The 27,890-nt window shown below is 38.4% G+C and overlaps 1 protein-coding gene across 5 annotated transcripts in view; it reads left to right on the top strand.

The window, feature by feature from the left end:
- JPH1 (junctophilin 1) overlaps positions 1-22,408 on the top strand; it is a 91,828-nt gene extending 69,420 nt beyond the window's left edge. The window contains exons 4-6 of one of the 5 annotated variants that reach the window (XM_069779541.1): positions 7,432-8,093; positions 16,271-16,366; positions 22,049-22,408. In XM_069779541.1, the coding sequence (XP_069635642.1) occupies positions 7,432-8,093; positions 16,271-16,351 (743 nt within the window). In that variant the 3' untranslated portion in view covers positions 16,352-16,366; positions 22,049-22,408. Of the gene's footprint in view, positions 1-7,431; positions 8,094-16,270; positions 16,367-16,472; positions 18,924-22,048 lie in introns of those variants that run through there. The other 4 variants (XM_069779540.1, XM_069779539.1, XM_069779536.1 and 1 more) reach the window with 4 other exon arrangements.
- Positions 22,409-27,890: the final 5,482 nt, after the last annotated feature.

The following is a 27,890-nucleotide window of genomic DNA, read 5'->3' as shown; positions in this document are numbered from 1 at the left end:
AATGATGAGGAATTCTTATAAAATAGGTGTCCTATCCTGAAAAATAGGATGCTAACATAGGAGTATCTTGGATGCTTGCAGGAAAAAAGAGCCCGTATTAGTTGATCATCTAATGGGTCACCAAGCTTTCCAAGTTTTACTAATGTTCATCAGAGCAGCAAATAAATGTTATTATGAGAGCATAGCTATTGTTGCCAGCAGTGATACATTAGAAAACCATTGATCACATCGGACAATAACAAACCAGATCGTTTTCACCAGCTTATTTCTCAAACAGTATCTAGCAACCTGTGGTACCAACACCAAACTATATATTTTCCTTTTTTAGTACAGTGCATTTAAACACAAAAGACTTCAGCTTTTGCTTCAACAATATCATGCCCTGGATTTGTACTGGGATATAATGTGCAGTAAGAAACTTACTTGTCGTTTACTATTTCCTTCTCCCGATCTTTGAATTCTGATTCAGTGGACGGTTCTCAGCTTCTCCAGGAAGATGACATTTATGAAGATACGTAACAAACTTATGACAAAAGGGCTATGTTGGCTTTTGGTTACTCAGAAGACTTGCACTCCATGCCTAGTTTTGACAAAGGCTTCCTGTGCAACTTTAGGCTATCACTTTAGCAAAGGTTTAGCAAAGCTTTGAGCATGACAGTGCTTTATTGACAACTCACCACTGAATTCAGAGAGATTATTCAGATGAAGTATGCACTTTGGGTCATGATTTCCCTTTGTTTTAGCTCCTCCATGTGTAAAATGGGCTATTGGTATAACCTTTTTGCTGTCTTTTGTATTGTACTTATAGATTGTGAACTTTTCAAAGCAGGAATTCACTCTTTTTTATAAAAGTGTTCAGTAGTTTAGTAAAAAGAGGCCTCTAATCTTGGAAGGTTTGCATATAGACTGTAGTGTCCTGATTGAGCAAATAACTTTGATCGTGTCGCCGTTACCCCACAGACAATAGGTAAACCTTGCAGTGAAGAGTGAGAGTCTTTCTGCTAATGATTCATATGTGTAAACAAAATTAGGGAGTGAAGTATCTGCTTCGTGGGTGGAATTTATCTATAAGTGCAACATAAATTTTCTTGTAATCATCAAATTATAATGTCATTTGTAACCTGGCTTACTCTTTATATAGCACTATATATTTGTTAACTCTTCATGTTGCACTAAAGATAGTTGTTGCACTAAAGATAGTTAGGTTACATCACATAATGCGTACTCTAGTTTAAAAAGCGGAAATAAGTGCATGCTTACCTAATAATTACTTCTAGTATACCTTGAAATTGAATCATATCATTTCAGCATCAACAGTACTTTATAATATTATATTCTGTAAATATTATATTCTAGAGCCTGCATTAGTGGCATTGCAATCTTTTTTTGCTTTCAGAAGACAACTAAAATTGTAATATGAAAAGCTTGTTTTTCCTGAATTGTAAGAATGGTAAGGCTGTTGGGACAAAAAAGTGGAAGAATTATCATGAAGAAATTAGAAGATGTTTATAAAATTATTGATAAAGTTGGGCTTTTTTCTTCAGGAGAAGCTATGTCTTTTTTTTTCCTTTTTTTTTTCCTTTTTTACTGTAAAATTGCACAGAGAGCCTAAATGCTATTTCCTTATATTAAGAAGGTGGTTTTGCCATGTTTTTCATTTTCCTCTGAAAAACAAATAGAGAGGACATGACTGAAGAACAAAATTGGTCTCTACAGTAAAGAACACGTCAACCTCTAGGTTTTAAATAGAGCTTTGCAAGTTATGATGACCTAATTAAGTATAGTCTCATTGGTAATGCCAGGTAATTCCCAAATCAGCATTTTTGCACAGGGTACATACTTACAGCACCTTCCATCCAAATCACTTTTAACTGATTTAAAGGTTGTGGCTGGGCCTTCACAAATTGGAGGGGGAGAAGGGGAAGGAGGATCGTCACCTCTTGTGCAGCAGCCAGCCAGTTTAAAACTGGGAGTACCCATCCATCATGGGGACTGGAGACACCGAGGTGACAAGGCTGCTAGAGTCCTATAACCTGTGCTTACCTATAGGGTCTTACAGGAACCTACTTCAGTCCAGGGCTGCAGGAATAGGTATCTTCTGTCATATTATGGTGAGAGGCTCTCATCTGTATTGCATAGTGTCTCAAACTTAGCTCAGAAAACCTACTCTCCCAAAACTGTTTGCTCCTTGAAGGATCACCAGCCCTACTGTAAGGAATCTTGGTGCCTTCGGCACTTCCTGAGCTCATCCTCATTCAGTCCCACCGTTTTCCCGTTTCCTCATCTTTTCTCTTTTGCAAAGAGGCCAAAATACATGAAACTGGCTGGATTGAATAGGCAGAAGTATGACCTGAAGTTCGTATATATAAATATATATCTATGCCTTTTTCCTCACTATTCTAGGTGCATTCTGCAATCCCTCTCAAGCTTCAGATTTCATCCTGAGCTGATAAGGCACAAGGTCTTTCTTAGCCTTCTTGGGAAACACTGGCTGCATTTACAGTGTCCTGCAAGGTGGCATTTTCAGACACTGCTTGAGCCACAATCCTGAAACAGCCCCATGCTGCCAATATGTATACCTCACTAGGCCATGGGAGAAAGCATGCGGCTGTCACCTCTCTAAAAATGCTGTGGCAGAACCAGGGCACCCTTCTCTTCTCATTTACAGAGCTGGCCATGCTGTCCCATCACTTACTGGAGCCCTTCCAGGAGGAAGGACATGTTACACAAGAACTCCATGAGAAGTTCTAGATTTAGAACAACTATGAGTGTGTCTGCAACCAAACCAAAGCTTCCCTTACCCCACAGCCATCAATGAAATGCTGTTCAAGAAGACCAGCAGACACTATGTGACTTTATGTGCATACATCGCACACATCCACAGAGTCCTTTGGTTTTCAGAGGCTATTCCTCCCAAATACTGGCTAACTCATGGTGCCATCCAGCTGCTGGCATCACAACAGCTGTGTGAGCCAAAACCGCCCCATGGCAGACCTTCAGCCAGCAAAGGTGCATCAATTTTGAACTGATGGTAGGCAAAGCCAATATGTCACCATAAGAAAAGACACAGGTTCATCCACAAAGAAAGCTTATCTTTACTTGGTTGGAAGACACTTCTTGGTTCTGCTTTCCAGACCAAGTTCTCCTTAGGCACTCAGATGTATCATGTTGTCCTGGTTTCAGCTGGGATAGAGTTAACTGTCTTCCTAGTAGCTGGTACAGTGCTATGTTTTGAGTTCAGTATGTGAAGAATGTTGATAACACTGATGTTTTCAGTTGTTGCTCAGTAGTGTTTAGACTATAGTCAAGGATTTTTCAGCTTCTCATGCCCAGCCAGGGCACCTGACCCAAACTGGCCAACAGTGTATTCCATACCATGGGACGTCCCATCTAGTTTAGGAACTGGGAAGTGGGGGGCAGGGATTCGCCGCTCGGGGACTGGCTGGGTGTGGGTCGGCGGGTGGTGAGCAATTGCCCTGCGCATCATTTGTACATTTCAATCCTTTTATTACTACTGTTGTCATTTTATTAGTGTTATCATTATCATTATTAGTTTCTTCTTTTCTGTTCTATTAAACCGTTCTTATCTCAACCCAGGAGTTTTACTTCTTTTCCTGATTTTCTCCCCCATCTCACTGGGTGGGGGGGAGTGAGTGAGCAGCTGCGTGGTGCTTAGTTGCTGGCTGGGGTTAAACCACGACACATGTCTAGGAATATATCTACTGGTTGCTTCAACTGCAAACTGAAGAACAGAACTCTGCGTTTATTTCCTAAACAGATAATCCCACCTTACCTTCTTCCCACCCTCAAATCCTATTCTGTTTCTTATTAAGATCAGGCAGCTGAGAAATCTTGTAGGATCAGATGTTAGTGACTCCCTTTCCAAATTCCCTTGGCCCTGGTTCCTTTATACTCATGCTGTAGCGTGCTCTTATGCTGAAGAAAAAGGACTCTGTTGACCATGTCTGTAGTGTTAGATAATGCCTTTCAGAAAGGGGACAAGGTAAGTCCTGACAAGTATTTTTAGTCCTCAGAAGGGACTGGGAATTGTGTTCTTACCACTTGGAGTCAGTGTTTCAGACAGGTGCATAATCTGATTGTACTGAATACAGTGAACAGACGTAAAAAAAGTCCTTGGACAATCTCCAAAGCTAACCAGCATTGAGCCAAGAATTTGAGTGTTGGAAAGAGCTGCTGGGCAAGATTGGAGGCAAGGAATGTATCTCTAATAGCCATATGTGACGTACTGGGGGGTGTGAGGGAGGGCTGCTGTGTTATGTTAAGGCAATTGCTGAATGTCTGGTCAGACACCCTCAGACATTACTTGGATGCAGAAGGCTACAGGTTTCTCTGGTGGGACTCATGTCACTTAGCATCAAATATTGCCAACTACTCAGTAAAAATATAGCATTGTTAGCTTGTTGACACTTAACTTCTTTGGGAAGCTCCAGTTAAAGATGATATTTTTGGTTTGGTTTAAGTTTTTTGTTTTCACTCTACCAGTCTCTTGTGGAGACATGGGAAGCTGAGACCTGGCTCCCTTCTTGTTTCAGAAATTCCAACACAGTTTGGAGGTCTTAGGGAGGAGAGAGAGTCCCTCTGGCCAGCCTTGGGAAGCTTTTAGGTGATTGTAGGAAACAGTGGAGAGGGACAACATTTCTGAGGCCTAGATGTGTTCCTTATGAAAGTGCCTTCAGTTCCTCAAGTGCCGTCAGATATTAGTAAAAGTCATTTTTCTAGGTAGGTGAGGAACAAATCAGGTGACATTTCAGCAGCATTGTAAGGCAGAAAAGATGGTATTCAAGTTGGGATGCTTTGACCACAGCAGTCATAAGGAACAAGCTAATGTGAATGTGGATGTGTCCACATTGGGAGTGTTGGTTGACAAGAAGCTCAACATGACCTGGCATGTGTTTGCAGACCAGAAAGCCAACCATATCAAAAGAAGCGTGACCAACAGATTGAGGGAGGTGATTCTTCTCCTCTGTTCTGCTCTCATGAGACCCCACCTGGAGAACTGTGTTCAGCTCTGAGGCCCCAAACATAAGGACATGGCCTTGTTTGAGTGAGTCCAGAGGACAGCCACAAAGATGATCAGAGGGCTGGAGCTCCTCTCCTATGAAGACAGGCTGAGAGAGTTGGGGTTGTTCAGCCTGGAGAAGAGAAGGCTCCAGGGAGACCTTATAGCAGCCTTCCTGTACCTAAAGGGGGCCTACAAGAAAGCCAGAGAGGGACTTTTTACAAGGGCATGCAGTGATAGGACAAGGGGTAATGGCTTTAAACTGAAAGAGGGTAGATTTAGCTCAGATGTAAGGAAGAAGTTCTTCACTGTGAGGGTGGTGAGGTGCTGGAACATGTTGCCTAGAGAGGTTGTGTCTGGCCCATCCCTGGAAGTGTTCAAGGCCAGGTTGGATGGGGCTTTGAGCAACCTGGTCTAGTGGAAGGCATCCCTGCCCATGGCAGGGAATTTGGAACTAGGTGCTCTTTAAGGTCCTTTCCAACCCAAACCATTGTATGATATACAAAATGATATGATATGATATGATATGATAATATATAATCATTGCAATTTGACAGCTCCATGTCTTGGGCTTAAAGGTTAAGCAGAGCTCTTTCAGCTATCCTTTTCTCTTCACACCCCTAATTATATATCCTGTGAAAAGAGAAGAAAACCAAAGTTCATGCATGTTAAAACCCTCAGCATTACCTTATGCATCTCAGCAAAGACAGAAGGAAATCCCCTACATGACTGGGAATTTTATGAATGGTGATCGTAACTGTAACTTTGTATATGGCAACTCTTAATTTGGTTTGTGCTGCCTTTCCCTTTTACCAGGAAGTTTATAAAAAGCCATAAGAACCAAGCCTCTAGTCCTCTCCCTCTGTGCAGGCTTACTTGCTCAAGGCTTCCTCCTCAAATGTCATTTGAGAACAAATCTGGCTTGTCTACATCCAGCCTTCTTTCTCCACAGCTCCCTATTTCCATGCCTGGTTTTCAGAGATGCCAAAAGCATTGTGATTTTCCTGCTCAGAAGACATTGCATGCTTCTTCTCAGCAATGCTTACTTACCAGATGACTCAGTAACTTCCAAAAACTTCATGCTGCTCTTCCTTCCTCTGATCTTAGCGCTGTGTAGTGATGCATATGCTTCTGGCATCTGTAAAAACACTGTATCTGCCTAACACAGCTAGAGCCTCCTTTAAGCTCAAAAGCAGAAAAATGTATGCAGACATTCTTCTCTGGGCACAGAATTTCTCTATGACATAAAACACAGATAAGCCTCACTTACAGAAGATAAAAAAATCAAAGGAAAGTAGTTGTGCTAGAAGAGATAGAAGTGGAAAAACAGTTGCAATGTATTTGGCAGAAGTCATTATTGGACATACAGAAAAATCATTATCAGTTCTCTGCTCGCAGAGCTCCCCAGCTTCTGACTTCTTACAGGACCTGATCCTGGAATCTGGGATGTGGCCTCTAGGAAGAAAAATATAAAACGTTGCCCACAATACAGACAGATTGACTGTAATTTTGTTTCTTGAACAGAGTGTCTGCTCAACTCTTAGCTTTGAACTGTTAAATCAGACAACCAAAACCTGGAGCAAAGCATCTCAGCCAGCTTGTCTTTATGTAAACAGCTGCATAGAAACGCACCTTGATAAGTGAGTCCTACTGGTCAGTGTGCCCATGGGTGTTTAACTAGGATTTGAGAGGAGGATCCTTCATACTGGCTGCTCTCTAAGTATTTCCGTAGTGAATGTGAGAGTTTGTCTTCCTAGCTTCTAAGCAGAATTGTGTTTCTGACTAGAGTGGTTAACCTGGGTCTTCATATGGTAAGTGATCGGATTAGGAAGACAAAGCCAGTGTGTGAGGGTTCAAGTCACATATAAATATGTATGTAAGACAAGCTAACATGCACACAAAGGGGAAAAAAGTGATTTGAGCCCTAATTCGTGTAGGTTATAAGGGCAGAAGAGACATTTCATTCTGATGGTTAATTACTTCCATGTCAAACAGATACTATGATCATGAGGGTAGAAGTTAAATTGATTAGGGTAATTAAGCAAAACGTACCTCAAAACATGCCTCTCAGAAAAAGAAAGAATGATAGATACGTAAGGTAAGTCAGTCTTCAGTCCCTCAGACTTCACTCAGAGACAATTTATGTCCTATGACCCTTTGCAAAGCTTAAGACATAAAGAAAGTGACTGAACCGAATTAGTAAGCAGTCCTGACAGTTACCAAAAGGTACAGTAACTTCAACTACTGAGCAATTTAAAGTAAATCACTACGGATATCAGTGAATTTTTTGTAACACCTGCCCCTGCCAGCATTTTAGCAAGGTAGTCCAGTGTGACATCCCAATGCAATAGTTTTACTGTGAAGTCTTATTCTTGTTTTAATCATAATATTTCTATTACACTATTTTTCAGGCCCTGATTATATCAAACAAAAATTTCAAGAAGGAATGGAGGTGAAAGAAAAATCTGAAGAAAAAGTTCAGGACAAACCGCCTACCCCAAAAGAGTCACCTCACTTTTATCGAAAAGGTACTACACCCCCTCGAACCCCAGAAGCAAGTCCAAGGCATAGTCCTCCTCTTTCTTCTGAGCCTTCTCCTTCAAAACAACTGAAAAGGCAAAGCTCCACTTCTGGGGCAAGACTCAGTCAAGAAAAAAAGCTTTTAGCCACTGAGAATATAATACCCACAATTAACAAGCCTTTATATTCAAAAACACCAATGAAGGAGGAAGTAGCTGTGAAACACCAGCCAAAGTTTTCAGCCCATCACAATCCCATCAGCACAGAGAATGGGGAGCTGCATGATCACTACCATGGCTATTATGTAAAAATGAATCCAACAGTGCTTCCACAGGAGCTCAGGGAAGAAGATGAATATGTCAACCCATCACCGTCAACACTTGCACGGATACCACCCTCACAGAAGCCAAGTCCTGCTAGATCTGGGGGTAAGCCAGATGCCAAAGAAAACAAACCTGACACAAAAATTAAGAAACCAGAATTTGCTGCACCAAAGAACCCAGCTAATAATGAGTCACATTCAGCAGTGGAAAAAGAAGTAGAAAACAGCTCGGTGAGTACTGCAAGAAACCTTTTCACTTTCACTGCCTTTTTGCCTCCTAGTACTGAGCTTTGTAACCTAAAGACAGGTAAAGCTCACTTCTGACAAATCTTCATCTGGATACAATCTGCTAGTTAGAACCCACTACACCAGACTGGAGTAAGGAACAAATACTCCAGTCCTTTATATTATCCTTTTTGAAAACTGGGAAGGGATAGTTGATAGCCAGATACTGACAGACTTTTGAGACATGAATCCCTATTGCATCCATAAACACAAAAGTGTGATAGTGTGTGTATTAGTGTGTGTATGTATGTATATATGTGCGTTTTGTGTGCGTGTAGATGCATATTTGCAGATACATATATTCCCCCTGCCAGAACAATGTTCGTTGTACTTCAGTGGATAATTGGGCAGTACTGGAAGTTACATTCATGCTCTTCCCCAAAGGTCTACTTTTGACTACTCTTGGAGACAGGATGCTGGCCTGTGGTCTGACCCAGTCCAGAAAATCTCCCTTTTCATTGTCTTCTCTGTGTTGATTGTAGGCTCTAAAAACAGGCAATTTGCATCAAAATATGAACTGTTTTAAAATGTATACTTCTAACAATGCTTGCGTTTTACAGTGATGTGAAAAATTTTACTTTTTTTTCATCAGAAAATGGAGGAGTTTTAAAACTATACATTCAGATCAGTGTGAATCAAAATCTCATTATTATTTAGAAATAATAGAACTATCAATAGTTACACAGAAAAGGAGAGATGACTAATAGCATTTCTATGCCATGTTGGGAGAAGAAGCCACGTTATCGAATTCAGAATCTATGATGATGATAAAGTTATTTCTGGTCCAAGAGAAACTCAGGAGAATGTTAGTTGTAGATTCTAAAGTTAACCTTTAGCAAATGAAGAGGTCTAGATAATTGTCATAATGTTTCTTTTTTATAAGCGTTGTTTCTTTGAATCATTTTTGGTACTCCAGTAGAAAAAAAACAGTGTGTCATTATTGATGGGATAAACAGAATGACCCATATAATGAGATCCAGATAGCCTAGCACTGATCTCAGGCAAACAGTTGAATAATTGACACCAGTCTTCATTAATAAAGTAATTAAAAATAAAGAGGTAAGAATTTCCAACCAACATGCATTGTAAAAGATCTTGTCAAACAAGGCTGACATCTTCAGGTGTAACAAAGGAATCATATCCTCAATGAAGAAGGTCACTTGATTTGCTTTTACACAGTTAGTTATTCTGACAAGGAAGCCAGAGTAATGCAAAGGCTAAATGTCACATTAAAATAATTTTTAAAAAAATGACTGATGGTTCTCAAAAAATAATTAGAAAAACATCAGTAATTTGGTATTATTTTGGTGAGATCATTCTTAGATTAATTCTGCTGCTCTATTTTATTAACATTCTTATTAATGACATGGAAGAGGACATAAAAGTATTACCCATGAAGTTTACAGAAGACACAGACACCAGGAAACTGATAAATAATGAAGACAATAGATCATCAATACAAGCTGATCCAAATCACCTGCTAAGAAAGATGCAAGTATAATTATCCATGTGTAGTGCAGCACAATGTAAGATTCTATATTGAAAGACAGTTAATAGAGCCTGGCCATGCAGGATCGGGACTGGAAAAGGTTGGTGGATCAGGAGCAAGAGAGGCAACTGAGCATGAGCTCCCAGTCTGTTGCTGTTGTTCAGAGATGTTAATATAATCCTTAGATTTATCAACAGGAAAGATTAAGCAAGAGTACATGGGAGTCTGTTTTATCTGGTTTTGGCACTGGTGCAACCACTTCTGGAATAAAATACAGTGTCCATAAATCAGGGATTTAAAATGAAAAAACCTTAAGGGGAAGTCCCATGAAGAGCTGTAAGAGTGATTAAAACATATCTTATAATGAAAGATTGAATGTAAAAAAATCTGACACATTAAATCACTTTCTGTAAGTACACTTTATAAAATAGTTTCCCAAGCTAACAGGTAAACATGTAAGAAGATCCAACAGCTGGACAGATTTAGATAAAAGTCATCTTTTAACTTGCTTTTAATGGTATTAATTAAATGTAACATCAGTTTTCAGATGCTGAGTTTTTGGTACTGTCACTGAATAGTTCAATAATGAGCATTTTGTCAAAATGATACCCTCTAGTTCAGCAGGAAGCTTATATTCTGTTTTGTGCGGATCAAAGTAGATGTTCACAGTGGTTTTGTAATCTGCAAATCTGTAATACAGCTGATATCAGCCCTTTAACCTTTCAAATCTCACAGATATGACTCCTATCTAGGGTAACACAAAGCTGTCAGGCTTGTGAATGTTGAGTGAGCGTGCACAGAATTTTAGCCTGAATTGGAATTTTTTGTTTGGCTCTGGTTAAAATAAGTGGCTAGAAATAGTCCTTATTTTTCCTACATTCCATCCAAATCAAATAATGGTTTAGAGCTGAGGGAGTCTTCACTTTAAGAAACCAAGTAGGGCACCTAAACAGTAGTTTACTGACCTTCTAGAATAATCAGGATAAGGACTGTGAACCTTTGGCTTCTTACCAGGAAAGGTGAAAAAATGATGAGATATTGTACAGTAGCTGCTGTTTGTTTACTGATACTATAGGTCATCTGGGAACTGTCCCTCTGCTTCATTTGGAGCACCCTAATTGCGTTATTCTTATTATCAGCATTTCAATAAGGGAGGAAGGTAGAATTTAGGAACTCATTTTTAATATAATGGTATTTTAAGATATATGTAGATGTATGTGTTTTTTTCAAAGATGTCTTCCATATGTGTCTATAAATTTGCCCTTATAGAATAAATTTCATACATGCTTCTTTCTTTAAAATGCTGAAATGAGTAAAAATCCTAAAACAATTAAAGCAGAAAGGAGTAGAATACTGGCCTATCAGGCTGAGGGAAAGACTTAGTACAGAATGACTGTTAACACTGCCTGGAGACTTTTCTTTTTAGTTTTTAGTATCACCTTTCAACTTCAGAAAAATAGTAGCCTATTCTGCCAGTGCTCCTGGACTGAGCGCAGCAGTGTGCTGCAGTTACACAGTGGCTGCGTAACCTAAGAGTGCGCAGTTACTGAGGAGAAGTCTTATTAGTGTACTTCTCTTTATCCCAAACACTTCTAAATGTTGAGAGACTTCAGAATTCTAGGGCTGCACTGGGGAATTATTTTGTTTTAGTCAGTAATTGCAATTGCTTTATAGTCATCCTGACAAATGATTTTGTTGTGGTTTGAAAGTAAACCTGCCTTCAATCCTTCATAGAAGGTTAAAAATATATTTTTAAAGTCATATAAAGAGAAAAGAACTCTCACTCTCATGAAAAGAGAATGAGAAAACATGTTTCTGGAATGCAAAAATTAATCTATAACATTTATTGAGCACTTTCATTAGATTATCCAAAAGTGCTGTATAAAATTGTGCTGTGCTTTTTCCAAGTTTCCAGTGATAATGCATTAAGAACATAGATACAGAATGTAAGATTTTCAGTTCTTCCTTCTATGTATCTAAATCAAAGCCGTTTCTCACATCTGAATGAAACATAAACTTTAATTTGGATTAATAACTTTAAACAACTTTATTTACAGAAAAGTCTGCAGCAGCTGTTTTAGTAATCAAATTAATGTTTCATATTTTCTGTGAATCTGTTACATCCTTAAGAGTGTCATCTGTGCAATATGTTAGTTATAGGAACAGTATTGTTCTCTAGATATCTCTAGATATCCCCATTTCTGGCATTATACTTGAAAAATATCAGCACATACATCTTACACCACACATATAAATGTGTTTCTCTATGTACTTCTTTTCTAATGTTCAAAAATCAGTTTAAAATCATTTCAGAACTCATAAGAAAGAGTCATAGTTTTATCAAGGTAAAAACATGCATAAAGCATGATGACAAACTCACCATTGGTCAGCTGCTCCAAAATAGTTGCCTGTTTGCAGGCATTTACCCTAATAAATGAGACGTAAATCATCCTTTTTTCACTGACAATTAGGCACCTTCAAATTACCTTATATTTGCCACAGTGTGAAGTGTGCACAGAGACACTTGACCACAAACCAGTACTGACTGTTGTTTCTAATTGCTTGTTAGCAGCCTCTAGCCCCGGTCTCAGCGTGCATGCTGCTGTCCCACCTTGAATATGGACTAATTTGAGATTGTCTTGGATTTGGGTAAAAAGGAGAACTGAATTGCAAAAAATACCATTGTAGTGTATATTCATGAATACACATTTTATTTGCCTGATATGCGTCCATGTGTTGCTAGGTCAGGTACAAGCCCAGACACAAGTGTTCTACTATATTTTCATTTTTTTCATTTTGTAGGTAAAGATTTTTAAGCCATACAGAGTGTTTATCCTGGTTTTTACCTGTATCTAAAATCATTACGTTTTGCTGAATGTTACCCAGTGTGCTTCTACTCTCACCTCTTTGCTCATTTAACATCCATTTAGTAAGGGGTATAACTACCATGATGTTAGAAAAATAGATCAGCATTTGCCTGACCCTAAAAAAACCTCTGAGCAAGAACTTTATGCTAAATTTAATAGGCATTCCTAATGCAATGGGATTACAAGACTAGTCTTGATACTTCCTGGCACTACATTTTAGGAAAATAACTTTCTTCCCTCCACAAATGAAAACTAATCATATGGTTATATTTTTAGCTACCTAAGTGTCTGACTTACTAGAAGCTGAAAGGGCAGTTTTTAAGCAGGACTGGAGTTTTTCTACTACAGCTTCTTTAGTGCACCTGTTCTGGTCACTCTTGGACTGTTCAGACTAATTTTGACTTTTGCTATTTTAAGCCCTTGCAGGACACTGAAGTCGTATTTATGGCATTTGTCTTAAAGCATTAAATGCTCATTTCATAGGTGTCTACAAAACAGGTAGTAGTTTACTGCATAATAACCATGTGCTGTACAAATATTGTTTGATCTTTTTTTAGTACATCAGGAAATTCTGCTTTGAGCTGAAAGTTGTAGTTAATCAGAAGAGGAAGCAAAATTCACATAGCAAGCCAAAGGAGATGAGATTTACTTCTTTGTATAAGGCAAAGATCATTATCATAAACAGTTAACACATTTTTCTTTGATCTTCATATAAAATCAACAACCCAGTTCTTAAGGTGTCACTTTCTCCTGTCTTTGTAGATGAGATTTCTTGATTCAGACTATAGCCCCTAGGTTTTTTAGCCTACTTTATCTAATTTTATTGTGGTGAGATTGTTATACCTAACTTGACTGACAGATGCATTAATAGAGAAGTCCCCTCCCCCTCCACCAAGCTTATTTCTGTAATACTGTGCACTAATGATACTGAGTTGCTGTTTGAGCTGCAGTCCTAAATTGCCATTCAGCCAAAAGCTGTCTTGCAGCTATCAGGATGCTGTTTCAGGACATATTTCAGGTAATGAATGAGTTCCTGGCTCCTCTGAAGTCCCCATAAGTCCAAATTTTTCTTCAGTAGTAATAAATCAACTTGATTTCCATGGATGTAATTTTCAAATATGCAAAGCATTAGACGGCCAAATCCCAGTGAATTTTAGCAGTATTAGGCAATGATCTCCTTCAATTCCTTGCAATTCCTGGTGCAGTATAACTATAAAATCTTTAGGTGCGATCCCAAACTATAAAGGAGCTATTGACCTGATTTTGATCAAACAGGGAGTCCCTATTAGAATCATAGAATCATGGAATGGTTTGGGCTGGAAGGGACATTTAAAGATCATCTAGTCCATCCCCCCTGCCATGGGCAGGGACATCTTTCACTAGATTAGGTTGCTCAAAGCCCCATCCAACCTGACTTTGAACACTGCCAGTGGTGGGGCATCCACAACTTCTCTGAGCACTCTGTTCTAGTGGCTCAGCACGGGAAAGAAAGATGCTGAACCCAAATCTTAGTGGAAATTAATAGTGTAATCATACTTTCTGTAGAGAGGTATGTAATATTAGCATGTACATACTATTCTGGTTTGTCATGAGAGTCAGGGATTTTTTTTGCAAAAGAAGTTGTTAAATGGAAGGTTCACTCTAAGGGTGTTGACACTGATATTCCAAGACAGCAAAACTGAGAGATTCTCAAAGTAGCTGTTGTTTCAAGTAAAACAAATTCTATTGCTCAAAGTCTTCCAATATGGCTTTCATGCATAAATTTCACAGTTGCCAAGTGCATTTGGTGAGAATCCTGATGGGAACTTGGATTTCCTTCACAGTAGAAAAGCACAGAAGTAGCCAGCACAATTGTGACCATGCAGAAAGAAAGAAATTAACCTTAAGTTACACACTACTACAACAGCAAGGCTGCTTACAGTGCTGTGGTCAGAAATGTAACCATATCTGGAGTCATGCTTTCCTTTTATGCCTGTTCTCTGTCACCAGGTGTCTCATATTCTTTGGCACATAGTGGCTCACTTCCAATAAGAAGGAAGGAACGTGGTTCCGCTTCTTTTCTGTGACCCAGTGGTTAAAACATACCACTGGTAAGTGGGAACTTGTTATTCAAAATCCCTTTGACTAAGGTGACCTTAAACCTAGTCTTCAATTTCCTAGTAAGTATTTTAGACATTCTGCTGTTAAGTAAAATGTGAATGTTTCTGCCAATACCATTACCCCTATGGCAACATTTAACTAGCATCCTGATAGTCCCAGTCATTGTTTGAACTTGAACACCTAGTTCCTCAGCATGTGAACAGATACTTCTGAATAGGTGCAAAGGGAACTTTATGGATAGAGGTGCTGGTTGGGTTTAGACTCCCCAGAGATTTAAGGAGTACTTGCCATAATATATTTTGTGACTTTTTCAAGAACTTAGCAGTACATATCTGGCCTGCCATATTAACTACTGTGTAAAGGTGTGTTCTGGTAGAAAGTGTTTAATGAGACTGTTTCGGGGTGAGAGCATGTGATATAGTAATGACACAAGTCCTATTCAACAGCTTCCCAGTTACACTGCTGCAGCAAATTAATAATAGCAAGTTCTTACACCTTAGCATTCCAGAAATTATATAGCTAATCTTAGCATTGTCATGAAGCATAATGAACTTCTGCAAGGCATGCCTTATGTGGAAAGAGAAAAAAATTATGTCATTTCTAATGAAATATTTACCTTCTTATGCAAGCCAGTGATCCTTACGTATCTCAGAAGATAGCTTTCTGCAGAGATTTTTTGGTGGGCTTTTTTGTGATTTAAGAAAGTATTGTCTGAGTGAAGAGTTTTTCTGTTTCTACTTAGAGTAAATGTGCAACCTTGAAATATAAGCGTATACAAATATTTGTGAAAATATGTTGTAGTAAACCAAATACATGAAGAGGAGAACAGAAGAGAATTTCCATCTGTTCAGGACATTATTTCAAGTTGCTCATTAGAAAGCATCCGTGTTTTAAAAAATTTATCCAAAATTGCTGAAAAGAATTAAAAACTTCCTTCTCTGGCTTCACAGAAAGACTAAAGTTATGTAATGATTAAGTTTTCTAACCAAGTTTAGCTCTAGCTAGGAAGGGAAAGAGTATTTTGACTTTTCATTTCTTCAGTACATAGGTCTGTAAGATAAGTGTCAGAGTAAATCAAAACGAGTTTAATTTTACAGGTGTGAAATTGTTTTTTAATCTGTAATGGAAACATTGCTAGGTATGTTAGTGCGATGGTAAGTGACTTTTTTTTCTCCTTTTGGTTATGAAAACAAGGGTATTCTTTTCATAAAACACATTGTCATGTCTGTTTTGAAATGGGTTGGAATTAGAGAAGGAACCTACTGTAAGGGTGAAGAGCAGTGCTCCGGCTTTCCTAAAGTAGTTCAAGTTCTTTGTTTTACTTTATTTTAAGCTGATATTGTTTTTGTGTTCATGGGTTTGTTTTCATTTGTTTATGCAGTCGTATTTGTCAGATGGTTTAATCTCAGTGTAATTAAGAACATTGTAATAATATTCTCTCACCTGTATTTATCCAGCTCATTTTCACAATATCATTGAGATGTTATTCAGCTCACCTGAATACCAAGGATAATGGCTATGTTTAAGGAGCAGAGTCTGTATTTTTAATATTTAGGTAATCTTTCAGAGCAAGGTCAAGACCAGTAGAAATTACAAAGTCAGGTCATGCTCATTGCTGTGCAGTGTGGAAGGTTGCATTAATTCTGGTATCTTTATTTTATTTTCAGGGCCCTAACTCAGTCATGATCGCACTGGTAATGCTGTTGAATATTGGTTTAGCCATTCTTTTTGTCCATTTTCTAACTTGATTGGAATTAGGAAAGGTAAGAAAGGTCTTGTTTTCATATAAAATCACCATATCCACCCCACCTCAAATGATAAAGATTTAATTTCTTTGCATACTTTTAATGTTCCCTACTTTAATTTTAGCTATGCCTGAATGTGATTCAACATAGTTATTTAATAATGTAACTGTTTTGACCCTTCAGTGAAGTCATGACAACTAGTGGTGTTAGCCCACAGTTCTCTGCAGTTGTGTCATCAGCCTTTTAAATGGCACCTGTCATACTCAGACACAGGGAAGGAGGCTTGGAATTAGGATGGGACGCAAGAGAGATGAAACTTGGAAAATTCAGCCAGGGGCCCAGATCAGTTTCTCTGCTGATGGCTCGTGGCTTTGGGGTCCTCTGAAAGGTGAAGCAAGCAGCCATGTTGGAAAACAAACAAAATAATCTGCTGAAGCAGCCCCGCCAGTGAAGTGCGTTGGCTTCTCCATCTGTTCCAGCAGAGTGTGACTAAACTGGAAATGTACGGAGCTGCACTTTTTGTTGATGGAAGCTAACAGCTGCCTTACTATTTTACCGTCTGATGTTTTTAGTGGGGAGATGGGAAAACGACTGCCAGAGGAATGTGGTCAGAGGATTCTGTTGCTGTGGAAGTGATTCCAGCGTTCACTCCTATCTCATTAGAAGAAATAGTTAGCAGCATCAGTCACCAGTCTTATTCCATTACCTGCTGCTTTTAACATCTCCTGCAGTGTTCTGGGAGATTGAATTTCATTTGCCTGTGCATGATTCTGTTCATTCGTTGTTTATGAAATTTGATGTATAGCCATAACATAGTGTCTAGTCCAACCTGGAGAAAGCTACCAGTTCTGCCTAGCAGCAGAAGCAGAAAATGAAATGTCTTTTTCTAATCCGAAGATAAAATTCTTAAATTCATTTTCCTAAACTTGAAGAGCCGATTTGATTTAAGGTTTAGTAAGTAATGTACCATGACTGCAAAACTTAAAGATGTTGATATCTTCCTAAAAATGCTCAAATGCTTATGCCAGTAGCAAGCAAAATTTTTCATAATAAAAGAATAAGAATCTTAAGTTGATATCAGCACATTCTAAACAGGAGGTGGAATATCAGAATAAGCCAAGAAAGATGAGATATAGGGTTTGCATGTTGACTTTTTTTCTTTTTTTTTTTTTTTTTTTTTTTTTTTTAATTCTGGTGCTGTGGTAATTGGTGATTTGAATTACGATGTTTCAACACTGAGGTATTTTGCCAGCGGTGAAAATAAAGTCTTGTCTGAGTGCACATTAATGCCAATGACAGTTAAGCTAGCTAATGCTCATAATAAATTATAATTTTAAATACTAGATTTGTGTTGAATACATTCAGGTAGAGCGTTGAGAAATGTTAAGTGATTGTTTATCGATTTGATGCCTTCAGTGTCTTTAAAGTCCATTTATGATTTTACCTCAGCATTAAAAAAGCGTCAAAATTTTTCATTTGGAAAGTTTGTCTTAAGTAGTTTCACAGCCCTTTGTTCAAATGATGTGGTCATGTTTCTTTTTATGTGCCATTATACTGTAATTATTGTACCCTATATTAATCAAAAGCATGCTTATTTACTGAAAATATGTGGTGTGATCATTTGGCAAGTAAATATTTTAATTGAAAGCTACAAAAAGCAAAGGGCTTGTATTACGGTTTATTTTATCGCTATTAGAAAACCTTTCATACAATATAGTTTTTGAACCTGTTTGTAAACTTTCTAAGTGTTTGCATGGTTTAATGGGCAACATTCTTACAAAGTACTTTAGCTATCTTTTGATGCAGCATATTAAAGTAACATAGGTAGGGACTGAATATTGTGCAGCGAAGCAGCTCTGAGCAGGGCAGTAACACCGTGGTGTTTTTTACAGAAGTATGTTGAGAATCCTGTGTTTTGACCAGTGTGGATAAAGAAGAAAGCAGAAAGAGAGCAAATGAAAATAGAACTTGTATATTTATTTTTTAAAAAAGTTTAAATTGTGTTTTAAATTTAGGAAAGTAATTTTTAAATAAGAACAAAATTTTACAAGTTACTGTGTAAGCCTTGATATAATGGACAAAATGTTCCATCCAACAGTGAAATCAGACCCTGTCTCCTTACATGGAGAGGTAATTTTTGTAACTGACATATTTAATTCCTATTAAATGTTTATTTAAAATACTTTATGCTCTGGAAATAATGGGTAACAAAGCTTATGAAAATGTTTATAAATTTAAGTAAGCATGTTAGTACCATTTATAAATATGTATGATTTATAAGCTTTTTTAAAACAAAGCTCAAACAAATTGTTGGTATTTTTCTAAAATGTGCACAGCTGTATTTTACATGAAAGGCTATTTATAATTGGTTGTTATACTGTACACTACATTTTGGACAGCACAATGAAGCCTGCCAATGTACTTAATAATGTCATTTTGTCTATTTAAAGTTTCTTGCTGTCAAAGAATGAACTCTTTATCTTTGAGTTTCTCTATTTATAATTCTTGACCCAAAATGTACAATGTACAGTTTTCACAACTGTATTTGCTCTAATAAAAATAAGTTGGTTATTAATAGAGTTTCAGACTAGTTTTTCCTGTTTATGAATTACTTTGTTCACTCTGGAAACAATTTTTCTAACAAATTCAATAAACAAGGAGTGAAGCAGGAAGATGGGTGAAGTCCTGGCCCCTTTGAAATCATTGTGAGTTACTGTTTTCAACAAAACGATTCTGGGAAACAATTAAAAGTGGTAAAAAAAGAGGAAAAAAAAGTCAAGTTTCCTTAGGTGTCTTCTACCTTCTGATACAGGATTTTTGTATCATTATAAATTTAGCATCTTAAATTATATTCCCACTACAAGGATGGTTTAATCAATCTTGTTTTAATCAGTGAGTGACTGGTCCATTAACAGCTATTCTTGTAAGTGAATCAACAACTTCTTTAGACTTCCGCCCTTCTCAAGGTCTTCATACGTTCAAAATTAGCATGAAGTTTGTGAGCCAATATTCTACATAGAGAAAATTCACCATTACAACTGTCTTAAAGCCACCGCATTTGCTGAACTAGGAAATCAGCTGAGAATTTTATTTTCTGTGATTCCAGTTCAGATTACTAGCCAACTGTACTGAAATCCTAATGTTTAGTTGAAAAGGAGAGCAAGTTTTCTTAGTAGTTCCTATGTAATGGAAACATGGTTTTAGGAAGTAATTGTTACTCTCTTATTCTTTAAAATAATTCTACCAGCATGAGGCTTAACTTTAAGAATTTGTATTTTCTATGCAATAACTCACTCCCTGAAGAAAATTTTTGGCACTTCAAGTAGAGAAAAATACATTCTCAAGAAAAATAAGCAGAAATAACTATAATGCCAGAAAATTTTACAGTCAAGTTCACTGAGACAACTCTTCTTTGACATTTTGTGATCCACGTTGTATAACATGTTCAAGAGTGAAAGGAAAGTTGACATTAAATATTTCTTAAGTTCTACAAAGGTGATAATATACTCAGGCATATATTAATCTTAACAGCAACAAGCAAAGGATTTGCCCAGAAATAGAAGAAAAAAAAGTTTTCATAGTCAGCTGAGAAATACGACAGCTTTCCCTGCCCATCAATGTTCATAATTCTCAAAAATCAACATGTACATAGAAATACAACAATTTTTCTATGGTGCCTGAAAGCAGATCTCCTCTGAGATGTTTTTACTGGTGGTTTCTATCAGTTGTAAACTTATAAATGGGTTTATGTGGGAATGCATCTGCTATGCCTATGGGGAAAAAATACCCATGGACACACAATGCAACTTAATGTTCCAAGACTTGCTCTAGCATGGAAAATTTTACACCACTTAAGTGCAAGGAAATTTTTTCCAAAGCAAAGTAGTTTCTCCTGGCACAGTTGTGGTTTTGCCCACAGATGCCAGTAGGCAGTGAGCTCTCACCTTTGAATTTGCGGTCTGGTTTCTTCAGCAACTCCATTTATCTGTTTATACAATATATATAGTATACACAGAAAGACAGCAAATGAATGATGTTGAGGTGCCAAAGGCTGAAGAAAAAAAATCATCTGTTATCATTGCTTTTTAGTGTATCTAGTCCTTTCTCTACTCAGTATATCTAGTCCTTACCTTGCCTTCCTGTCAGAAAAGCAGTAAGGAATGGAGAGTGTGGAATCTTTTGCATTTGCTTTCCAAAAGGAGGGATTCAGTTTAAAAGCAGAAATTTCATGACATGACTACAACTTGCGTTTCAGATACAGATGGATGTTAAAAAAATCATTAATACAACTGAGTGCTGCCTTTAAAAGGAGTAAACACCTCTTTATGAGCATTTGTTTAAAAGTCTTGAAATAGTTATTTACATAACTTCTAATGACACATTACATCTCTATTAAAAGCTCTATTAAGATACAGTTACACAATATTAAAAGATTCCGACAATAATGTGGATGCAATGATAAAAGCCTGCAGAAATGTACTGCTCATTGAGCTACAGTAACTTTCTTAGTTGTTACTAATAAAACATGGTTGTGAATGATATCTAAATGATTTTACTCATAGCTCATTTGAACCGTTTGGTCAAGGAAGACAGTTCTATGTACCATTCTCCTATGGAAATGTAATTCAGTAAACAAAGCAAATGAAGAGAAGAGAAAATAAATAAGCCTTTCAAATGAAGTAGTCTTCTCATTCTCTCATTTTAATACTCAGAGAACCAGGAAAAAATAGAAATTATGTTAAGTCTGAGCAAGAAGCTGTGGATGCCAACATGCTGTAGCTGAGCCACCTACAGCATCCATCTCAATTTTTTTTTTCTACTGGACGCAGAAACTGCAAAATAAGAGACGTTACACCTCCTACCATTGTAGGAGGTAAATATAATTTCCATACCCAACATCTTTAAGAAAAACTGTCTATAATGTCAATGGCTTTTAGACTAGGAGGAAAAAGTCAAAACTTCATCTGTCTAAACAGTTTATGTTGTGACCATCACTGTAACAGCTGAACAAATCCCTCACCCCCAGAAAACCAATAACAAAAATGAAGCTGGTAACAGAATTTGTTTAAGTCTCTCATGTTTCTTCCTTTTCTTTGCTAGAAAGAGGGAAAAAAAAAAAAAAGCAGGGAACAGATGACTTTTTTTAACCTGATAATCTAAATTTCATCATTTCAATATGTGTTTGTTGCAGCTAAGGTTTTTCACAGTCACTTGGGACTGGTTATCTGGGAGATTTTAGGTGCAAAGTGGCAGGATATTGAGTGCCAGTTCTCCAAGAGGAAGGTCTTGAATTTTTTCCAGTGATGGAAAAGAACAGGATTTTCCTTATCACCGTTGAAATAGTGGTGGTTGTATTTTTTCTGGGTTTCCACTATTTTTTTAATTACCTTTTATCTTTCACTGCCCACCCAGCCCCCAACGCTAGAAAATTCAACATACTCTTCTTTTCCCCACACACAGCCATTTGTCCCCACACTTCCACCACTTCCTCCAGTAACACATGCTTTTTCAGTTGAGCATGCTTCTTTAAGCAGCGAGTTTAGCTTTCTATGGCTATGGAAACCATCTCTCTTGCAGTTTGACCTACGCCGAATTGCATGTGTCATGTCACAATTTTCATTTGGTCCGGTTTTCTGCATACTATTGATGCTGGTTTATGCAGCTGTATTCTGATTTCAAATCTATATTCGCTATTTTCAGTGTCAGGACAGTGATTTAAACACAGTATGTGGGAATTGAAGAGAAGAGAAAAGAAAATGACTGAAAACACTATACACAGATATTTCTAATGGCTCTTAGTAATTCATAGAAACCAACATAATGCTGTCATCATTGAGAAAAAAAATCTTGTATCAACTGGGTTATGAACTCCACCACAACTGTCCACAGCAAGATTGTGAAAAAGACTGGCCATACAGCTGAAGCTGATTCTCAACTCAGAAGACAAGGAGTCCTGCTGAGGGTTGCGATTTACTTGGACGGTGTGGTATGATGATTTCTGGACTTGATATATAAACATGTGGATTGTTGGACGGAATAAAATACATCCTCTGTTGGAAATTTGGTTTTGCTCACTTGCCTGAGTCTTTATATGTCTTCCTCCATGTCTTATACTGATTAATCAGACAGATCCATGGAAATTGGGGCACATACATTTAGACAAAGACTAGGTTTTACTTTCATAAGTGGCTTCAATGTTAATTAAGTAAAAAGCAATAAATGACAGAAAGCTGAATTATAGGCTTTAAGCCATAGGTTTTGAACTCTGCTTTTTTTTATGCTGATTTATCCAAAATTGGAAGAAAATACAGAATATAGTCAAAGAGTAGAATTCCAGGTGTTATCCTTCACTATAATAATGTGTGTGTTAATCCATGACAGTACCTGAATTCCTTTGAAATCAATACATTAATTTGAGAGAGGAGACATGTCTTTCTCGAATTTCCAAATTGTGGATCACTGAATAGCAGCTTGGCAGAGACACTGCATTAGGCCACAAAAGACAGATCATGACCAAGGTTTTTGAGAATGGCTGCCTATATTTAAAGTTCTTAGTCTACACTTAATGACCTAAGTTTAAAAATTTTCCAGCCTCTGAACACCTCACAGTTACCATTCAAAGACATTTGCAGGGAGGGGAAGGGGGGAAGCAGCAGGAAATCAAATATTACGCTGAAAACTGCAGCCTATGAAAATGTTGAATCTGGTCTAAAAATATGCCAAAAGTTGAAAGCATTTAGATCTGGATTTTGGATCAGCCATTGGAGCTACAAGCTCTAATTTTGGGATTTCAGTCAGAATCCAAATCTGGGTCTGATTCCAAGGCACACAACTGAAATGCTTGAACTGGGAGTGCTTTTAAGGAAGGGGGGGGGGGGGGGGGGGGGGTGGTAGTTAAAATCAGGCTGCAGTAACTCTGGGTTAATTAAACCCATTACGTTCTGTACTTCTGGAACAGTGTCATTAACTGTATTTAACATTGCAATTTTACTATATTCAGGACATGTTCCACAGAATACCTCTGAAAGTGTCATAATTTAAGATAATGGTGCTTAATTACTTATCCATTTTTAGCTGCAAAGTACTTTTATCATGTAATACCACCCAGCCTTCAAAAATATTGTAAACTGCTTTCCATTTTAATTATGACAGTTCTAGATTTTGTTTAGGCCACTGATGAGAATGTCACGAAAGGATGGGATCGGCTACCATGGAAACAGTGAAGGCAGAAGAGCACCAGCAGCATTTCACAGGGGCTAGGACTAAAAAAGACATTCTGCAAAGAGAAGGTAACTGAAAGACATTTACATCACAGCGGATGGCTTCCATGCATTCCTGCCATACCAAAGCAACACATTCCTGGCATAGATTGCAACAAGCCTCCACATGCACCCATGATATACAGCAGAACAGGCATTGTCAGAAGGATTGAAAACCAATGTTTAGGAACAATGAGGTATAGACATGTTGAAATCGAAAACAGGAGAGTAGAAGGTATGGGGAAAGGGAAGAAAGTGAGGGGAAAGGAGAAGCTATGGGGGACCTATATGTGTTAAAGAGAGGGAAAAGGACTGTTTATGGAGAGAAAAAAATAGAAAGAAAATGGACGATATCGGACACAGAAGAAACTGAAGTTTGTTAGATAGGACTATGAAGAGGGTAGAAGGCTGAGGAGTAACTGTCCTTAGTACACAAACAGCTGCTCTAGAAAGCTGCTTTCCATGCCCACGGGGATTAAGACAAAAACAGATGGACTTAAACTGCATGAAAATTGAGATCCGAGTTAGGCATGAAGAAAAATGTTCTAATTGTAAGAATGTCTTTGAATTAGATTACTACAGAAACAGTAGGATTTCAGGTGCAGCATATTTTTACTGTGGACAAGATTACAGATTGAGGGAGTTCTGAGTGTCCCTTATGGCCTATTTTATGTGATTCTCTGCTAATTGTGATGGAATCTGGGCATTAGGCAGAAGTGCGAGAGGAAGGAGCAGGAATACTGGAGAATGAGCCCTTCTTTACGGGAACACACACATTACATGGGGAAGAGAAACTTAAAAGGAGGGTGTACTGCAAAAATAAGGTAGGAGGATGTTAGGACAAGAGAGATGGTAGGAAGAAGAAAACGTGAGCAGTAGAGAGTCAAGAAGAATGTGAGGATTTTGACTGGATGCACACGAGTGGAGGGGATAATTGACCAAAACCCACAAATGCTAAGCTGAACAGGGTGTGTGGTGCAGGAAGAAGTGCAAAAAAGAAGTGGGCTGGGAAGCTTCAGGCACTCCTGCAAGAACACCACACTGAAGCACAGCAAAGATGGCTTAGGAGCCCAAGGAAGACCCAAGAAGCAACACCAAGGAAGCATCAGGTCTTCAATGACAGCACAGGTGTCCCATCTCCTTCATTTTCTCAGCTGAAGATATTCAATGGACTTTGATACAATTTTTAAATTGTGGGAATAAGTGAAGTTATCAGGAGGCCTCCTTTTATTAAGTGTTCAGGAAAACATCTGTGTCCAAAACCTGCAGAAAACACCAGCTTGCTGTTACAGCAGGCTGGCTTGAGTTCCACTGAAAGAAGTCAATAATGCAGACATCGTAGCAGTGCATTTTATTGACTCTTTGTGTAAAACTGCTCTAAGAAAAATACTTTATACAATGTGATTTTCCTGCTATCAATAAAGATGTGACAAAACAAGAAAAAAAATAAACCACTATATAATCATACAAGATCCCCATCTGAAAGAACGTTAATGCAAATTTGCAGGTTTACTTCTGTGAGCATATCCTAAGACTACAAAAATGTTGTTGGTATTTACACTGATTCGCTGCTGTACCAAATGTTGCATATGCTCTATAGACTGTGGTGTTGTGAGTCACGCAAGAAATTACGTAACATTTGGAAATGCATTCAGTCATCTGCTTGCTACAGAAATATTGCTAACAGATTCTTCACTCTCTTTTATCTCTACAGTCTTTATCACCCTTGTTAAGTGTTATTTTCATGCAACTTCCTCAGGGGGAGATGACTCAGCCGGAGAGTAAACTATAACGCTCCATTGGCACCAATGACCATATGTGCTGGTAATCAGGTACTGCCGTCCCCTCATCCTTGACAAAGCTATCTATTGCATGGGTTTTTAATTGCATCCAGAGTACTACTCCATACTACATACTAGTGCAAATGTTAACATGAACAGAGTCAATGGCTACAAAACATGACCAGTGAAAGGCAGGATCGTAAACACAGCCCTCGTTCCAAACAAAGGTCAGTTCTCCAAAGCATCAGCATTCCCTCTCTGACCATGCACCTTTCAGCCTGTCTCCTGCCTGACCATGCTGAGAGGAAATACGAGTTTTTCCCTAAAAGTGAACAAATGCAGGATCAAGGGCAACTTTTAGCCAAGGACTGCTTCCAGTAAACCAGACTTCACTCAATCTCCTCCGATTTACCTGAATGCTAATTAGTTTATGTCAGGTCCCCAAAAGGCTATGTGGGCACCTGCACACCTTTGAAGATTTAGGGCTTCATCCAAGCACCACTTCTTCATGGAAGGGGTGGGGGGTTGAAGCTGTTGGGGTTTGGTTTTTTTTTACACACACACACACCCTGTTGTCCAGTGTCCTTTCTTCTCGGACAGCAAGAAACAACAGTTTTACTATTTCCTGCTGGTAACTGTGGCCATTTCTGTCAATAGAGCAGCCTGAAGGCAGCAAAGACATTTCAAAGACTCAGCGTGGACATGTGAGCTTCATCCTTTACCCAGGAGACTGAGCACTTCTATAATCCATTGCTGCCAAATAGGTAAAAATACTGGATACATAGAGCATATAGCGGGCTGTAAAGTCTATCATTAATGCTTCTGGCCACTTTTACAAACATTTTTTTATATTAAGCATCAGAGTGTTTTTAACAGTTGTTTAAATTGCAAGTCTGCAGTGATTGACACAAAAAAATAAAAGGATAGCTTCAGCTGCTAGAGATATGGACTGCAAAGTGTTTAGATATGTGAGATGCTGTCTCACAAAGAAAAAAAGGAAAACCATTTTCAATTCACCTTATGACTACTAGCTAATTGGCTGACATTTCAAAACCCTGTGTTTGCCCATCTCACATTCTTCACACTAAAATGAGAGATACTGAAAAGATGGAAGAAAATGTATTTTCAGGCATAGGAAGAAGCATATTTGAATTTATTTTGGATGGAAATGACAAGTGCTTTTATATTTATGAGTTAGAGAACCTCCAAAACCATTTGTATACAGTCGTATTATGTCCACTGAAGCCAAGCCTGCATCTCAAAGGCTGCACAGACAGGCTGTATGCAAATACCCTACTGAGGACACCCTCTGTGTAGTGACAAGGCCTCTTTCAGTTCACTATTCGGATGACATTATAGCTGCCAGCCAATGGTAGACACGAGCTTTAGGGTAGAGGCCTTGCGATGGGACCTATAGCTGGAAAGCAGGAGGTGGTGGAGCAGCGCCCTGGGCTCAGGCACTGGTGGGCAGAGGCCTCCCAAAACCTACGCTCGCCCCACCAACACTGGGTCTGGAGCACTGTATCCTGGAGAGGACAGTGATGAGAAATGGCATGCACAGCAGATCCGAGCACGTGCCCGAGTCCCACAGCTGTGCCGGCCCCTGAAAGATAGGTGCTTACAGCATACCATTAATATTTTGCATATTACGGCAGAAACCAGTTGTTGCGTCTAGGCACCTATGGAGTATTTTCAGTATTCCAAATATGCATCTGTCAAAGCCCCGTTGAAATACCGCGAAATACTGATGGCGGAGTAAAATAAACAGGAAGGATAACAGAAAAAGTTGCCGCTTGCAAGACAAAAACAGAAACAAGAGGCGCTTCCGTCCTTACAGTTTGCGCACGTGACTCGGGAACAAGGCTGGCAGCCAAGAGCTGCCCGATTGCACCTATCGAGTGTCCCTGTGTTGGGAGGGAATGTCCTGAGGAGCTGGCTGGCCACTGACATTTGGAAAATGAATGAATTGTGCTTGCCAGGTGCTTGAAAACAACATTTGGCATGAAATAGCTGGCATGACATGAGCTTGCAGGCTGCGTTATTATTTCCTATTCTTCTAGACCTTCTCATTGTATCAGGGGACTAAACACAAGCCTGTTTTAGAGCACATCAAATACTCCAAGGGGCATAGTTACAGATGTATTTACAGTATATTAATTTTATTAACATATTTAACTAGAGTAGAATTACATATGGGGTATTATCTCAAATAATAATAGCAGTGGAGACCTGAAATGCTTCTGGAGTACATGCTGTGGAGAAACTGGGAAAAGCTGAGAAATGCTAAGGCAAGAAAACGTGAAATGTGGCGTTCTGTTGTCCGTAGTGGCTGTATGATTGCATCCTCCCGCATTTCTCTTGCTGCCCAGAGCCTAACAAATAAAATGCTTTAGTCACTTTTCATAACAGGAATCCTTGAACCTGTTTGGATAACTTTGTTAGTTCTGGAATTTATTAAACAGATGAATGAATTTTGCAGGCCTGAGCTACCACTGTTGTTTA

The sequence above is a fragment of the Haliaeetus albicilla genome, chromosome 3, assembly GCF_947461875.1.
Source record: "Haliaeetus albicilla chromosome 3, bHalAlb1.1, whole genome shotgun sequence".
NCBI lineage: Eukaryota > Metazoa > Chordata > Aves > Accipitriformes > Accipitridae > Haliaeetus > Haliaeetus albicilla.
The sequence above is the reverse complement of the archived record's forward strand: the minus strand, read 5'-3'. Positions and strand labels throughout refer to the sequence as shown.